Source organism: Giraffa tippelskirchi, chromosome 1, assembly GCF_054371585.1.
Source record: "Giraffa tippelskirchi isolate mGirTip1 chromosome 1, T2T-mGirTip1v1.2.pri, whole genome shotgun sequence".
Lineage (NCBI taxonomy): Eukaryota > Metazoa > Chordata > Mammalia > Artiodactyla > Giraffidae > Giraffa > Giraffa tippelskirchi.
This window is the reverse complement of record NC_137275.1, coordinates 108,135,927-108,153,518: the sequence shown is the minus strand read 5'-3', so window position 1 is coordinate 108,153,518 and position 17,592 is coordinate 108,135,927. Positions and strand designations below refer to the sequence as shown.

At 41.2% G+C, this 17,592-nt stretch overlaps 3 protein-coding genes across 9 annotated transcripts in view; 1 reads left to right on the top strand and 2 right to left on the bottom strand.

The window, feature by feature from the left end:
• The window catches only part of LOC145506617 (uncharacterized), a 150,076-nt gene that overhangs the window by 41,416 nt on the left and 91,068 nt on the right, over positions 1-17,592 (bottom strand). Inside the window, exon 2 of one of the 3 annotated variants that reach the window (XR_014054084.1) lies at positions 14,316-14,670. The exons of the other annotated variants lie outside the window; for them this stretch is intronic. The gene's annotated coding sequence lies outside the window, so the exon portion shown is untranslated. Of the gene's footprint in view, positions 1-14,315; positions 14,671-17,592 lie in introns of those variants that run through there. 3 annotated transcript variants of the gene reach the window in all.
• The window catches only part of LOC145505938 (neurotrypsin-like), a 74,870-nt gene that overhangs the window by 1,098 nt on the left and 56,180 nt on the right, over positions 1-17,592 (top strand). The window contains 1 exon segment of the mRNA XM_081489309.1: positions 14,884-15,022. Within this exon segment, the coding sequence (XP_081345435.1) occupies positions 14,884-15,022 (139 nt within the window).
• LOC145506683 (uncharacterized) overlaps positions 13,018-17,592 on the bottom strand; it is an 82,350-nt gene continuing 77,775 nt past the window's right edge. For all 5 annotated transcript variants that reach the window (XR_014054190.1, XR_014054188.1, XM_081491943.1 and 2 more), the window contains one exon: positions 13,018-13,340. The gene's annotated coding sequence lies outside the window, so the exon portion shown is untranslated. The remainder of the gene's footprint in view (positions 13,341-17,592) is intronic.

The window sequence follows — 17,592 nt, the reverse complement described above, 5'->3', positions numbered from 1 at the left end:
GGGCCCAAATGTGACTTGTCAAATGATGTTCATGTTCTGGGGCACAGCGTGGTAAATATCAGTGAGTGGAGAAGAAAGGCAAAAGATAGGAATAGTAACTATTCTAGGGAAGAAGCAACTTGATATAGTCAAGTGCTGTTTTCAAGAATGCCAGTATTCAACTGTATATGTTATTTGTGGAAAACCGGAATTAGTTGGTAAAGAGATAAAGTTGGTAAGATGTTTCACATTAATTAATGTGAAAGATCACATTAGTAGATTTAATGTAAGTGAATCATCTGCCTTTGAACAGTGCTTTGTTTTGAGTTGGTGGCGTTTTGTTTACCATTAGGGCTTTTTTTTTTTTCTTTAATAGTTGTGGAAAAAAACCCTAAAGTTCTTCAAAGTTTAGATTTTCCTTAAAAAAAATTTTTGGCAGCTCTCCATCCAAGCTTTGTGGCAGGGGCTTTGTTAATTGTGATTCTGAGATATATTGTACTTTGTACCTTTTGGTGATTTGGAGGTTAAACTTTCACAGGGCCATTCTTTCCCTTCATAAAATTTTATTTATATGTACCTTCAGTTGCATTAGTGCTTTGAGTTAAAGGGAAGTGATAGGAAGGTTAAGATCCATTATCCTTCATCCTAGAGAATGAAGTCATCGCTACACTTGTTACACAGACAGAATGCCAATGTGGCTATAAAAAATATGAGGTGATATCAGGCAGACAGCCCTAGTGCTGTTTCACTCTTTATTTGTAGTAAAAGCTCATGGTTAGCAAACACTGACACTTTTTTCATTTTTCTATTATTATATTTCATATTTCCTATTGTGTATACATATATATATAAATAAGTGGAATTCAAAGTTAAAACACTGTAGTGATCTATTGTTCTCTGTTTAACACATAATTTTTTAAATTTTACATTCGGAATGAGGAGAATAGCTTGGCGGTTCATTCTCCCCACCCTCTTGTGTTGAAAAGAAAATTAAACCTAACATCAGTACAGACTCTTTGGGATAGATACCTTTATGCTGATAGCTAATTCTCACTAGACAAAACTCTAAGCACTGCATAATAGTGTGTACTTCCTGAAATAAAGTGCCTGACTGAACACAAGAGAAGCAAAAGAAACCCCCCAAGATGGGAGATAAATACACTCCCTCCCCACCTCACCCCCAAAAAAAGAACCAGGAAAACAGTCTGCTGGCTCTGTAATGATTTAATTACTTTCCAGGCTGTCTGTCATTCACTCCTCACTTTCTGACGGGGCATAGTCATGCCTTAAAATGACTGACATGTTCTGAAACTATGGCTGTCCTGGTTCTACATTCGGTTAGGAGTGTAAACAAAGCTATCATGGTGTGGTGAAAAGAATATGGAATTGTGCTCTGGAGAGCACTGGTGTCCACTTTGGCTCAGCCAGTAGCTATACAGTGTTGAGTAGGACTCTTAACCCCCAAGCTTTGATTTCCTTATCTGGAAGAAGGCAGTTTGGGGATAGATGTATTCAAAGGACTTTCCTAGCACTGAGCACGTACCAGAACAGCCCAGCCTGATAGTTAACAGGTAGGATTTATTGAGGATTCATTCTGTGTTGGATGCTGAGCTAAGCATTTTATATATTAGTTTTCTCATTTAATTCTTTTTTTTTTTTTTTTCTGAAATATCAGTTTTACTGTAACCCAGGAACTGATAAGGATTGTCTTACATGTTCTAGGTGGTCTCCCCATCTGGCACAGTGAGAAAACCCACTTTGTGTCTATACCATGTTTCTTTTCCTCACAGAATATTTAATTTAAAAATGCGAAGTCTTCATGGAATTGATTCTGTTGGTTCCTACCAAGAGGAAGTGTGGTCTTCCTTGAGGCCCTAGGTTTACATTTGACTCTAGAAGTAACCTAGAACTGGAGATATCAATGGGAGATGCTCCCATTTAGTGATTCCATCATCCTCTGCTGCTGCTGCTGCTGCTAAGTCTCTTCAGTCGTGTCCGACTCTGTGCGACCCCATAGACTGCAGCCCACCAGGCTCTGCCGTCCTTGGGATTCTCCAGGCAAGAATACTGGAGTGGGTTGCCATTTCCTTCTCCAGTGTCTCATTTAATTCTTATAGGAACATTATAAGATAGTGCACATTTCACTCCATAGCTCATTTTCCTCTTTAATTATATAAACGTGTAGAAAGTCTGTGTGCTCAATTGCTCAATTGTGTCCAACTCTTTTTGACCTCATGGACTGTAGCCTGCCAGGCTCCTCAGTCAGTGGGATTCTCCAGGCAAGAATACTGACTGGAGGTGGTTGCCATTTCCTCCTCCAGGGGATCTTCCCCACCCAGGGAACGAACTCGAATTTCCTGTGTCCCCTGCATTGCTGGTGGATTCTTTACCACTGAGCCACCTGGGAAGCCTGTAGAAAAGCCTAATGATTCTATTTTTGTAGCTTAAAGACTAGTTTAAAAGGAAAGAGAAAGGAAGCTATGTTTGGCCCAATGCATGTGATTTCCAGTCTCTTATGGCTTGAAAATATCCAGGGTTTTCATTCTCTTTCTTTTTTAAACAAAAAATAGCTTGAACAAAAGGAAAGAAGATTAATTGTAACGGAATCCCTCCTTTGAAAAATGTACTGGAGGCTAGATTTTCATGTACCTGGCTGCGTGGAGACAAATGAGGAAGCTGGTGTCTCCAAGGTGGAAAGTTGATTGAAACCTAGTTGAAGGGGTGGCAGGGGGATCTCAGGTGAGTGGGGCAGGGCGTGGACACTCCAATGGCTCAAATGTCTCAGAACAAGGAAGATTATGCCTGGGCCCTGGGTGTGTGAAACTTGCAAATCAGTGATAAAAGAATCGTTGGGGGATTGGAATACCCTGAATCAGCCTGGAGAGTTAGTTCTTACAATAAGCATTAGAATCATGGCACGGGGGTGGTGGTTGGGGGGGCTTATTAAAATACAGATACCTGGGCTCTAGCCTTGAGACCCTGTTTAAGTAATCTCCGGAATCTGGCTGAGGAATGTGCATTTCTAATGAGCAGTCAAGGTCATTTGGAAACTGAAAACTCATTGCCACAGTCAGGGAAAACCAGGGGAGGGCATCAGAACCCACCTAAGCTGTGTAGCGGTGGGTGGTCACGTCAGCTGAATCTGCCATTCTGTGACTTAATCCTACTAGATTTAGGTGACACTAGTGGTAAAGAACCCTCCTGCCAATGCAGGAGACATAAGAGATGCAGGTTCAATCCCTGGGTTGGATCCCTGGGTCAGGATGCCCTTGGAGGAGGGCATGGCAACCCACTCCAGTATCCTTGCCTGGAGAATCCCATGGACAGCGGAGCCTGGCGGGCTACAGGCAGTAGGATCGCAAGGAGAAACAACTTAGCATGCATGCACATACGGCAGGCCTATGGTAACTTTTTGTGTGGTTTTAGAAAATGGTACCACACTTGTTATTTGACCAGTGTGGGGTAATACCAACTTAGCTCACCAGAATATGATTTATTAACTGAATGTGAGCCAGGTTAGTTTTGACATTTCTACAGGAAGAATTAACAGGTGACTGATGACCTCCAGGAATGTGCTCAGTCGCTCAGTTGGATCTGTCTCTCGGTGACCCCGTGGACTGTAGCCCACCAGGCTCCTCTGTCCATGGAATTTTTCAGGCCCGAATACTTGGAGCGGGTTGCCATTTCCGCCTCCAAGGAATCGTCTAGATCGAACCCCCATCTCTTGTGTCTTCTGCATTGGCTGCTGCTGCTGCTGCTGAGTCGCTTCAATTGTGTCCGACTCTGTGCGATCCCATAGACGGCAGCCCACCAGGCTCCCCCATCCCTGGGACTCTCCGGGCAAGAACACTGGAGTGGGTTGCCATTTCCTTCTGCAGTGCTTGAAAGTCAGAGTCTTTACCACTGTGCTACCTGGGGAGCCCCAGTAATTTACGACTTCCTGACTGGAAAGGGAAATCCCTTCTCTAGTCTCAGGTTGGCCCCTCAGGTGGGGCAACTTGCTTGCACTGTGCTGGGAACTCCTCTTTGTTACAAGCAGCTGAGTGGAACTCAACCTTAAGTGACTGATAGGTAAAATAGATAGAAGAATCAATAGTGCTCTAATAACTGAGATTTTACCAGAAAGAATGATTCATAGATCTGACTTTTTGTCATGTCCTGCTAATCTGTTCACCCAAATCTGATTCAAATAGAGATAGTGGTCTTGTGGGATAAATGCTGCTGTTTACAGGCTGTATTCTTTGAAGTCCATCTGGTGTTTGAAGTGAAGGTTAATTAAAAAGTTGGCTGAAAGCTGTCCCTTTTTAAATTTTTTTAATGCTGCATCTTGATTCTATGTAGCAGATGCTAAAATCATTTATTAGCAACAACAGATTTGATACATTTCCTGGCTGGATTTTAGATATTGAGCTCAATCTCCTTTTCAGGCTAAGGCAGATATAAAATACTTTTGATTTGGAGGCATTATCAGACTCTTCAGTAATGTGAAAAAAATTTTAAGAAGAAAATTAGATGTTCAGTTACTATTGCCTTTTATGAGTGATTATCCTGGACACACACTGTACACAGACACACATACACACACTCTCTTACTGCATATATATTTATTAAATATATATATTTATTCATATATAAATATGGATATATTTATGAAGCATATATAGTCATATATTTATATTTATGCAGTGTGTGTGTGTGTGTGTGTGTGTGTGTGAAGGTAACCTTTGTAAAAGTAATTGGTTTTTTAACTGTGAAGGCAAACCTAAGTGCGCAGCAATAATGTATTATTCAGAGATCCCTTTATTTGATGTATACTGTGCAGGTCCTAAGGGCTTCCCAGGTGGCACTAATGGTAAAGAACCCACCTGCCAGTGCAGGAGACATAAGAGACGTGGGTTCAATCCCTGGGTCGGGAAGATCCTCTGAGGAGGGCATGGCAACCCACTCCAGTATTCTTGCCTGGAGAATCCCATGGATAGAGGAACATGGCAGGCTACAGTCCATAGGGTCTCAAAGAGTCAGTGTGTGGTGCAGCTCCTAAGTGATAATTGTGAAGATTGTCTATAGAAGATGGAAAAATGCTCATGATAAGGTTGAAGGGAAAAGATTGGAACAAAATGTATATATGTTTTTACTAACTGAAAATAAAGATGGCTGTGAAGTTTGGGAAGGAAAACAGGTGATGATTATGAACTTGGATATGAATGTGGCTTGGATCAGTTCACGCAATTTTGATGGCAAAGAATAGAAAACCTAATTCAAAATGACTGAATAAATAAGGAGGTTTGTTGTTCATATTACAAGAAGTCGGGCTCCAACATAGTACATCTCTATCTCTCTGCTACTCTCTTGATTCTATTATTTTCAAAGTGTGGTTTTATCCTTAGACTGATGGTTATTCCAGATTTCATATTGAGATAGAATAACTTGAAGAAGCAAGATAGGGTATCCTCTTTATGTATGTCCCATTGAAAGAGCAAGGAGACCTTCCCAGAACTTCTGCACAGATTCTCTCCTGTGTTTCATTGCTCAGACCTTCCTGGCACTCTCTGGGAAGGAAAATGCAGTTACCATGCTTTGCCTGTATTAGTCAGGATTGACCTCTGAACACGTGGGGCCTCGCCTGGCAGGGAGAAGCAGGTAGTTATTCAAGAGAACCAACAGAGTCTGTCAAAAAATGTGACTGAGGTTTGTCCTCTTGGGCTGCACACCACAAACTTGCAAGCCCTGGTGCCTGCCCAGCCTCCTACGTCCATGGTTTAATGGATGCGGGGGCCTTACATGTCTGCAGCCAGCTCCTGAAGCAGCATCTCACCAGGTGTGGCAGGCGGTGAGCAGGACATGGCAGTAGTCTTTGCTGTGTGTGTGTGTGTGTGTGTGTGTGTGTGTGTGTGTGTGTGTAGGGGGTGTGAGGTAGGAGGAATAGAGGTGAGAGCTGGGGCTGGGAGGTGGAGAGGGAGGTTACCAGTTATAGAGGAAATTGACTTGTCAGGTTGGCTCACTGGTTACCAGGGAAACCAGCAGAGGAGCACACCTCTCACCACCCCTTTGATAAGCTGTCATAGTGGAGATGCTCTGTTCTAAGAATTCACACAGTCCCTAGCTGGAGTTGGGGCAGGTATGTAGGAGTTGACTGATTAGGCTCTATGATTAAGAGGGAAGGTCAGTCACCTGAGTAGGGTGTAACGCAGGGACTGATGGAACAGAGGGATGTACTGAGAGCAAGGGGACGGCCATCTGGGATGGCCTGACCATACAATCCTTATACAGGTATCCCCCACTTTTTGAAAGTTTGCTTTATGCCGCTTCACTTTTAAGAAAGACCTACATCAGTACTTGTTTTCGCTAACCAAAGGAAATCCAATTTTCACTTTTATGAAAAATGGTGAAAATTTACAAGTGCTCTCAGTGTTTGTTTTGCTGGGGGCCGTTATAAACTCAGGGCGATAGCGGAGGACAGAGGAGCCTGGCCTGCTGCAGTCCCTGTTGTAGCAGAGCTGAACACGACTTAGCAACTGAACATTATAGCGGCGGCGCACACCCCCCTCAGCAGCGAGAGTGCTGCCCCCAAGCGCCTTCTCCAGGAACTGCACTCAGTATATCAGCATCCGGCTGCCGCCAGTCTTTGAGCTGTGTCTGGGAGCATCTGCACTTTTCCTGTTTATTTTGTGCATTTCTTAGCAAGATGTTTCCTAAGATTAGTTGCTTCTTTTTTGTTTGTTGTTGTTGTAAGGTGTAGGTGTTGTTTTTTGACAAGTTGTGTCTGACTCTTGCAGCCCCATGGACTGTAGCCCGCTAGGCTCCTCTGTCCATGGAATTTTCCAGGCAAGAATACTGAAGTAGGTTGCCATTTCCTTCTCCAGGGGCTCATCCCGACCCAGGGATCGAACCCGTGCCTCCTGCATTGGCAGGCGAATTCTTCACTGCTTAGCCACCAGAGAAGCCCAGGAACAGAACTTACAAAGATGAATAAGAAATCACCTAAGTCCTCTGGTTAAGGATGCCCACTCTCTGGTTGAAATGTCAAAATAATACTAGGCATTTTTTATTACCTTTCCTGTGATATGTACGCTGGGAGACAGATAAACTTACTATTAAGTGTAGTTTAATTTCATCACTTAGAGTTGTACAATAAAATGTTAATACCCACACTATGTGTTTATGTGTGGACTTAGCTACTGAACAGTATAAACACAATTTGTAAAATTTTCTGCTAAAGTTATTTAAATGCATATATTGTCTTATTCTTTTGCATTATATTGTATAATGTTTTAAATGCATGAATAATTGGTGGTGGTGGTGTTCAGTCACTCAGTCGTATCCGGCTCTTTGCGACCCCCTGGACTGCAGCACTCCAGGCTTCCCTGTCCCTCACCATCTCCCGGATGGGCTTATAGATTTATGTAAGCCCAATGTAAATGGGTAGAATTGCTTATTCAAAAGATATGCTTTCATTTTGAACCTGACAAGTTCATATTTTTCTCAGTATGAAAGGTATCTACATAAATAATAAATGAACAATTAATATGAATTATAGATGAGGACTAATGGGGGTGAGTATAGTTCAGTTGGATATTTAAGGGGATGCTTCCTATGTTAAAAGATGATTTCATTTTGACATGGCATGATTTGAGTAAAATCTATTATTTCACAATGCTAAAGTGATTTCAGTTATGGGTAAGTGTAATCATTGACAAAATAGAATTCAGTTCAGTTCAGTCGCTCAGTCGTGTCCGACTCTTTGCGACCCCATGAATCGCAGCACGCCAGGCCTCTCTGTCCATCACCAGCTCCTGGAGTTTACCCAAACCCATGTCCATCGAGTCAGTGATGCCATCCAACCATCTCATCCTCTGTTGTCCCCTTCTCCTCCCGCCCCCAATCCTTCCCAGCATTAGGGTCTTTTCCAGTGAGTCAACTCTTCGCATGAGGTGGCCAAAGTATTGGAGTTTCAGCTTCAACATCAGTCCTTCCAATGAACACCCAGGATTGATCTCCTTTAGGATGGAGTGATTAGATCTCCTTGCAGTCCAAGGGACTCTCAAGAGTCTTCTCCAACACCACAGTTCAAAAGCATCAGTTCTTTGGCGCTCAGCTTTCTTCACCATCCAACTCTCACATCCATACATGACCACTGGAAAAACCATAGCCTTGACTAGACGGACCTTTGTTGGCAAAGTAATGTCTCTGCTTTTAAATATGCTATCAAGGTTGGCCATAACCTTCCTTCCAAGGAGTAAGCGTCTTTTAATTTCATGGCTGCAATCACCATCAGCAGTGATTTTGGAGCCCAAAAAAATAAAGTCTGACACTGTTTCCACTGTTTCCCCAATCTATTTGCCATGAAGTGATGGAACCAGATGCCATGATCTTAGTTTTCTGAACATTGAGCTTTAAGCCAACTTTTTCACTCTCCTCTTTCACTTTCATCAAGAGGCTCTTTAGTTCTTCTTCCCTTTCTGCCATAAGGGTGGTGTCATCTACATATCTGAGGTTATTGATATTCTCCCGGCAAAATAGAATACCTGAATACTATCAAATAAGCTGTAGGAAAAAAAACAAAACATAAAAATTAATGTAGCCTCCCCAACTGTACTTGAAAAATTCAACTAACTAATTCTCTATTCAGTTGTTTTTAGGCAATGTGATTATTTGGTGTATGTTTTATAATTAAGACAGAAAATGATCACTTAATATATTTTTCCAATTTTGCCTTTAGTAGAAGGCATAAGATTATATTTAATTTATTGTCAAATATGTGTACTAAATTGTCCAATATGTAATGGACTTTTGTTCTGTTTTTTTAATAGTTCATAAACTGAAATTTCTACATCACTTTCAGCTTTAAGTATACTTTTTGTCAAAGATCTGAATAATAGCTTGATGTCACCAGCATGAATTTCTGGTTCCACCAGAACAATAGAGCTGACTAAAATTAAGTATTTTGTGCCTCTGTGAAGTTCAGTAATGGATGAGAAAGGATTCGGGCGATAACATTAATTTTCTATTCCTCATTTATCAAACTGTGATTTTTACAAGATTTCAGAAATATTTATTTTTAATTCTGTTCAGAATACTGGGATGGATCTTTGTTTTTGCTGTTTTTTCTGTCACATGAGTGAGTGCTATTGTATAAGTATATTTTAAGGAGTTAACTAAATAGGCATACCTTTTCATTTCACTAATTTTGAAATGAGCTGGATTTAGAGAACAAAGATAACTGACATGTTTGGTTCCTTTCCTGATATTTCTTTTAGGTCTTCTTGAAGTATGGATGGTTTTGCCAGCTGTCCATGGAGAGATAATACCAGAATGGGTCTATTAGTTTGCTAGAGCTGCTGTAATGAGTACACAGACTGAGTGGCTTAAATAAAGAAACTTGCTATTTCACAGTTCTGGGGACTGGAAGTCCAAGATCAGTGTCAGCAGAGCCATACTTCCTCTCAAGACAGTAGGAAAGGATCTGGTCCAGGGCTCTCTCCTAGCTTCTGATAGTTCCTTGGCTTGTGGAAATGTAACTGCAACCTCCGGATGGCATTCTCCCTATGGGTGTCTGTCCAAATCTCTCCTTTTTATGAGATCATAGTCATACTGGATTGGAGCCCACCCTAATGATCTCATTTATCTTGATCCTCTGCAAAGACCCTATTTCCAAATAAATTCACACATTCATAGGCACCGGAGGTCAATGCTTAAGCATATTTTGGGGGGAAAAGAATTCAGCCCATCACCATCTTTCAACGATAACCCTGTATGCGAGACAGAATAAGAGACACAGATGCATAGAACAATTTTATGGACTCTGAGGGAGAAGGTGAGGGTGGGACGTTCTGGGAGAATAGCATTGAAACATGTATATTATCATATGTGAAACAGAACACCATTCCATGTTCGATGCATGAGACAAGGGCTCGGGGCCGGGGCAATGGGATGACCCGGAGGGATGGGATGGGGAGGGAGGTGGGTGGGGGGTCCAGGAGGGGGAACACATGTGAACCCATGGCTGATTCATGTCAATGTATGGCAAGGACTATTACAATATTGTAAAGTAATTGGCCCCCAACTAAAATAAATAAATTTATTAAAAAAAAAAAAAAAAGAATTCAGCCCACTGCAATAGCCTTGAGAACCGATGAAACTTGTGAAGAGAATTTTAATCTAGTTAACTCTCTTTCTCTAGATTACCTTGTATTGAGTGAGACTGATAACATGGCAGAAGAGAACCCCTCTGGAATGTCTCTTTGTTTTAGGAATCCCTATTTTTTTTTTTTTTTGTAGCTAAGTTATCCATAAAGCAAATTTCTGTAACAAAAATCTTTTATGTTCCTTTTCCTTTATAAAAACTGGAGATGTGTTTACATAATAAAAAATAGTAGTAAACTAAAATGACAGTGATTTCAACATCTTTTAAAAATGTACTCATTTTTAATTGGAGGATAATTGCTTTACAATATTGTGTTGGTTTCTGCCATATGTCAACATGAATCAGCCAGAGGTATATGTATGTCCCCTTCTTTTTGAACCTCCTTCCCACCTCCCACTCCATCCTACCCCAAGTTCAACATTTTTGGCAGAGAATTAAGGTAGTAGAATTCTGACCATTGTTGTGTATTGGCACATTTTGCCTTTAAGTAGTTGTTTATACCAACAGGCTGGTACGACTGACAGTTTTCTTTGTTTTTTTGCAATAATTCTTTTCATGAACTCTAGGGGCTCCTCTCCATGACATGCCATCATGCATAGCTTTATAGTTCCAGACTTTTTTCTATTACTGGTTTAGTCTGTAAATTAGTAATGACTACTATAGTTGATCTAAAACCTCTGTCTGAGACTTCAAATTTTAGATTATTGTTATTAACACTTTTTAAAAAATAGGAATATTTAGAATAGAATATTTTTCCATCAAATTGGCACATGAGAGACTTTAAGACCATGCAACCCTGGATTCACTGAGGTGTTGCTGAGAGACATGAGCTGAGACTACGAGGAACATCGCAAAGTGCTGGGCAGAAGTAGGAAAGTATGAACCAAGGAAGACAGATCAATTTTTGGTAATAAGAGGCTGTGACAACGGAGCAATATTTACCAAAGAATCTGGTCTAGAATTTGTCTGAAGAATTTTATTGTTAGTAAGATAGTAATAAAAATGAGTTTACCAGGCTCTGGCCTTTGTGGATTGCTTTATTGTTTTATCCTCTCTCTCTCTGGTTTTTTTTTTTTAATTTCCTCTTGTAATTGCGTATCTATAAATTTGTGCAAATGTATAGTCCTAGAAATTTGTACAGTCCTAGAAATTTGTACAGCCCATGGGACAAATCAGCCTCCACTGGAGGATTAGCCTCAAATATAGATCACCAGAAAGCCACTTCTCTTGTGTTCTGTAGTATAGAGAAACTCTTAAGACTGTCTTATGGATCTGCCTGGCTAGTGTATCCCCATGTAATGTTTGGTAGATTTGTTGTAGTATTTCACCATCCTGGTGAATGCCAACATGGCAGAATGCATAAAGTGGTACCTGAACTATTGAAAAGTGCTTATTGCATCCCAAGTCTTTGCTCAGGTTTGGAGGCAAGGGACTGGTAGCAAGGGAGGGAATCTGGGAGGCAGTTTGTCATGGCTCTGCAACTGCTCAGTTGGTTGGCTCCGTAGCTTCCTCATCCATAAATTAAGGGAAACCAATTACAGTTCTACCGTCTTAAGCATTCTAAGAGAGCTAAGTGAAGCAAGAACGAAGTAAAACCAAAACCAAACAAAAACTACCTCCTGTCTCAAATGTATGTAGTATGAATTGTGTGTTCATGCTTTTCTTATCTTAGGCATATTATCGTGCTGATATTTTTTTTTTAAAGTTCTTTCAAAAAATTATTAGAAGTGTAAACCTCATAGAATTACATACCAGTAAGAAATACTCACTGAGTTCAAGGTAGATGATTACTCAGATATTTTGGAAATTTTTATGGCGTAAGGAAAGGATAAACTATGTGGAGGGGCACTGCTAGGCAGGTGTGTGTTTTGGGGATGTTGGTGTTGAGAATGGATTCTTCCAGAGAATTCGCTAGTCATTGACATGCAAACTGCCTTTCCAGAATTGCAAATATTTGTATCCATTTGTTAAAGGAAAATTGGATGAGCACTCCACATTTCTTGCCATATAACAAATACAGATAAACAAATCCAGGTTTTCACAGCATGTTTGGTGCATGTGAGAAATGATGGTAGAACTGATAATTGACCTGGAAATTATTCCCAGTGCTATCATTTTTGTTATAATGATGTTATGGTAACAGTTACACATTATGCAGAGTTTTCTCCTCCTCATTTGTAGATAGGTGCCTTAATCATTTAGATAATATGCCTGCATCATTTCTTCTTTGAAAGCTTTTTAGTGATTTGGGCAATATTTTACATTTTATTGTGATTATTTAACATGCATGAGTAGAGTTCCAGTTTGTTTTCATTACTAGAACTTCTGTCCAACCCTTTGACATGAAGAATTTGATGGCGGTGGTATTTGTGGTGGTGGTGAATTAATAAACAGATAATAGATTAAACGGTTTCTCTGGTGGCTCAGCTGGTAAAGAATCCGCCTGCAATGTGGGAGACCTGAGTTCGCTCCCTGGGTTGAGATGATCCCCCTGGAGAAGGAGACGGCTACCCACTCCAGTATTCTGGCCTGGATAATTCCATGGACTGTATAGTCATGGGGCCACAAAGAGTTGGACACGACTGAGTGACTTTCACTTTCGGATTAAACATCATTTCAAATAACATGTGTTTGAGGTGAACAAATGAATTCTTTGATTTGAAAAAAATCAAAAGACATTTTTACTGTGCATGATATTAGTATTATGTGGGTCTCTATAGAAGACATTTTGTGATTATAAGAAATCATTAAAGTTCAGTTAAACTCTTTGGACATATTTCTTTAAAAATATTCTACAGCTCACACTTTTTGTTGTAGAAAGGGGGACCTCTTCTAAGGCCCAAGAGTAGGCTCTTGTCTGACAGTGAGAAAGGAATTATCTGAGGAGGCACATGTGCTGACAAAGCAAGAGATTTTATTGGTAAAGGGGCGCCTGGGTGGAGAGCAGTACTGTAAGGAAACCCAGGAGAACTGCTCTGCCCCATGGCTCACAGTCTTGGGACCTATGGTGATGAGATTAGTTTCCGGGTTGTCTCTGGCCAGTCATTCTGACTCAGGTCCTTCCTGTTGGTCCAGGCATTGCTCAGTCAAGATGGATTCCAGCGAGGAGGATTCTGGGAAGTTGGTAGGACATAGGGATTGGTGTCTCCTTTGGAGCTTTCCCAAATTCTTCTGGTTGGTGGTGGCTTGTTAGTTTCATGTTCTTTACCAGGACCTCCTGTCATAAAATAAATCATGAGATGGTTACTGTGGTGCCTGGCCAGGGTGAGCGGTTTCAGTTGGTGTTTCCCCCTAACATTTTCACTGAGCTAGACAGGGCTTCCTCTTGCTTGGTCTGAATTAAAGAAAGTTAGAATATATATGAATCAGTTTTAGATTATCTGCCATATGAATGATGCACGCTCACCTTCTCTCCTGAGTAATCAGGATTTGGCAGTGCAACTTTGTCTCCATTTGTTCTTGCCTCTTGTTTAAATTAAATGACACTTTGTATTTATCATGAGAGATAGGATATGTGTTTCTTAAATAGTTATATTTTTAAAGGATGATTGGGTGGAAAATAATAGTGATAGATGACTAGGCTAATGCAAATGAAATGAATGGATGATTTAGAATCTATTATTTTTGAAAAATAATTATAAAGCCATAGATTACTTTGAAATATGTAAAATGTGCCAGAAATTTTTAATAAAATTTAATTTCTTAACTTCTTTTACCTATGAAACAAAGGTCATCTTAAGTGACTTTTCACAGACTTTTATGAAATTTTTAAGTTGTCTGAGTTTGCTTCTACCTCTGCACATGTCTCAACTGCAGCCTCAGGACCGACTCTAAGAATAAATGCCAGTGAGAAGAGAAATGTAGTCCTTTGATGCACACTTAAAAAAAACTTGAAATATATTTGATATACGCTATTATGTTGGTTTCAGATGTACTGCATAGTGATTGCAATTTGCATATGTTATGAAATAATCACCACAGTAAGCCTAGTAACCACTTTGATCCACAGTTAAGGGATAAGACTTAAAATAGTATCTTCCCAGGGATGCTCTAATTTAAATTTTGACTCTTTTAAGACTGAGAAGAATGACTCAAATTATGGACTGTGGAGCAGCTGAGTGGGGATGATATGTAAAGAGAAGTGAAGTTCAAGGGCCATTCAGTTACACCACACCAGTCTCCCTAGGGGCAGTTTCCCTAAGACTAACATTAGACAGTATTTCTGACACTTAACACCTTTCTGAAATTTTAGACATTGTCTTTAGACTTCTCACAACTACTGGTAGAGGCTAAAAGGGGAAAAACATTTTATTCTTCTTTAGTGGAAGAACAGATAGAAGGAAGATACAACAGCCAATAACAGGTAACTTATAAACAGCATTGTATTTGTTTCTGTTTTTCTTTTTTTAAAATCTGTGATGTCTCGTGAAGATGGAAAGTGATACATAAGTGATAAGAACTTCCTATGTGATGTAATCAAACATGTGGGATGCAGTATCTGCCATTAGTCACAGTCTTCCACTTTTTCCCTTTGGACTTCTGTTTGCCTGGATAAAGAAAGAAAGTATCCTTAGCATTGACATCAGGATGTTAATTTAAAAAAAAGTGCCTGCTAAATCCTCTTTTAAAGATAGAAGGACTTGCTGTGAACAGTGAAAGCCTGGCTCTCTCAGCATGTTACCCGAGGACTCGTTCAGTATGTTCAGTGTGTTCAAACGGTTATGTTCTATTCAAGGATCTGGGGATTCTTTTCCATTTAGGGTCAGTCCGGCTTCGTGGTGGCAAAAGCGCCTTTGAAGGCACAGTAGGAGTGTATGAGAATGGAGCCTGGGGCGTCGTTTGTAGCAGCCACTGGGACGACGCTGATGCTTCAGCTGTTTGTCACCAGCTGCAGCTGGGGTGAGTTTGTTCATCCTTGACGGAATCTGTCTGCTGATACCTGAAGGGAGTGCTGGCCCCCCGCTGTTACCTTGGAGAGGTTACCTCCTCCTTCTCCTTCTCTCACGTTCCTCACTCACTTCTCTCAGGAGACTTTTAAAGAAAGGGTCCCCAATGGAAGGAGTGAGTTCCTTTACATACAAATGCATTTCACTTGTTACTACCCCTGCTGACTAGGAAATGCCTGCCAGAGACGCTCAGAGGGCTCAAACAAACCAAGTGCACACCAGGACCCAGGGACCCCACAGAGACTGAGGCAGAACTATGTTTGAGCCTCACTTGTGGAGGTGAGGGTCAGCAGTGGCCTGCCGCTGGGGCAGGGGCTCTGGGTGTAGCAGACCTGGCTATGGCATAAGCCCTTTTGGAGGAGGTCGGCATTAACCCCACCATAGAGCTGCCAGAACTTACACAGGACTGGGAAATAGACTCTGGGAGGGCACAAACAGAACCTTGTGTGCACCAGGACCCAGGAGAAAGGAGCAGTGACCTCACAAGAGACTGACCCAGACTTGCCGGGGAGTGTCCAGGAGTCTCCAGCGGAGGCATGGGTCGGTGGTGGCCTGCTGCAGGGCTGGGGGCACTGAGTGTAGCAGTGCATGCACGGGACCTTTTGAAGGTCACCATTATCTTCATTACCTCCACGATAGTTTGGCCTCAGGTAAACAGCAAGGAGGGAACACAGCCCCGCCCATCAACAGAAAATTGGATTAAAGATTTACTGAGCATGGCCCCGCCCATCAGAACAAGACCCAGTTTCCCCCTCAGTCAGTCTCTCCCATCAGGAAGCTTCCATAACCTCTTATCCTTCTCCATCAGAGGGCAGACAGACTGAAAACCACAATCACAGAAAACTAACCAATCTGATCACATGGACCACAGTCTTGTCTAATTCATTGAAACTATGACTCATGCCGTGTAGGGCCACTCAAGACAGATAGGTCATGGTGGAGAGTTCTGACAAAACGTGGTCCACTGGAGAAGGGAGTGGCAAACCACTTCAGTATTTTTGCCTTGAGAACCCCATGAACAATATGAAAAGGCAAAAAATATGACACTGAAAGATGAACTCCCCAGGTGCTCAATATACTACTGGAGATCAGTGGAGAAATAACTCCAGAGAGAATGAAGAGATGGAGCCAAAGCAACAACACCACCCAGTTGTGGATGTGACTGGTGATGGAAGTAAAGTCTGATGCTGTAAAGAGCAATATTGCAAAGGAACCTGGAATGTTAGGTCCATGAATCAAGGCAAATTTTAAGTGTTCAAACAGGAGATGGCAAGAGTGAACGTCGACATTCTAGGAATCAGCGAACTAAAATGGACTGGAATGGGTGAATTTAACTCAGATGACCATTATATCTACTACTGTGGACAAGAATCCCTTAGAAGAAACGGAGTAGCCCTCATAGTCAACAAAAGAGTCCAAAATGCAGTACTTGGATGCAATCTCAAAAACGACAGAATGATCTCTGTTCATTTCCAAGGCAAACCATTCAATATCACAGTAATCCAAGTCTATGCCCTGACCAGTAATGCTGAAGAAGCTGAAGTTGAACGATTCTCTGAAGCCCTACAAGACCTTTTAGAGCTAACACCCAAAGAAGATGTCCTTTTCATTATAGGGGACTGGAATGCAAAAGTAGGGAGTCGAGAAATACCTGGAGTAACAGGCAAATTTGACCTTGGAGTACAGAATGAAGCAGGCCAAAGGCTAATAGACTTGTGCCAAGAGAATGCACTGGTCATAGCAAACACCCTCTTCCAACAACATGAGAGAAGACTACACATGGACATCACCAGATGGTCAACACTGAAATCAGATTGATTATATTCTCTGCAGCCAAAGATGGAGAAGCTCTATACAGTCAACAAAAACAAAACCGGCAGCTGACTATGGCTCAGACCATGAACTCCTTATTGCCAGAGTCAGACTTAAATTGAAGAAAGTAGGGAAAACCACTAGACCATTCAGGTATGACCTAAATCAAATCCTGTACGATTATACACTGGAAGTGAGAAATAGATTGAAGGGATTAGATCTGTAGACAGAGTGCCTGAAGAACTGTGGATGGAGGTTCGTGACATTGTACAGGAGGCAGTGATCAAGACCATCCACAAGGAAAAGAAATGTAAAAAGGCAAAATGGTTATCTGAGGAGGCCTTACAAGTAGCTGTGAATAGAAGAGAAGCAAAAGGCAAAGGAGAAAAGGAAAGATATACCCATTTGAATGCAGAGTTTCAAAGAATAGCAAGAGCGACAAGAAAGCCTTTCTCAGTGAACAGTGCAAAGAAATAAGGAGAATAGAATGGGAAAGCCTAGAGATCTCTTCAAGAAAATTAGAGATACCAAGGGAACATTTCATGCAAAGATGGGCTCAATAAAGGACATAAATGGTATGGATCTAACAGAAGCAGAAGATGTTAAGAAGACATGGCAAGAATACACTGAAGAACTATACAAAAAAGATCTTCATGACCCAGATAATCACGATGGTGTGATCACTCACCTAGAGCCAGACATCCTGGAATG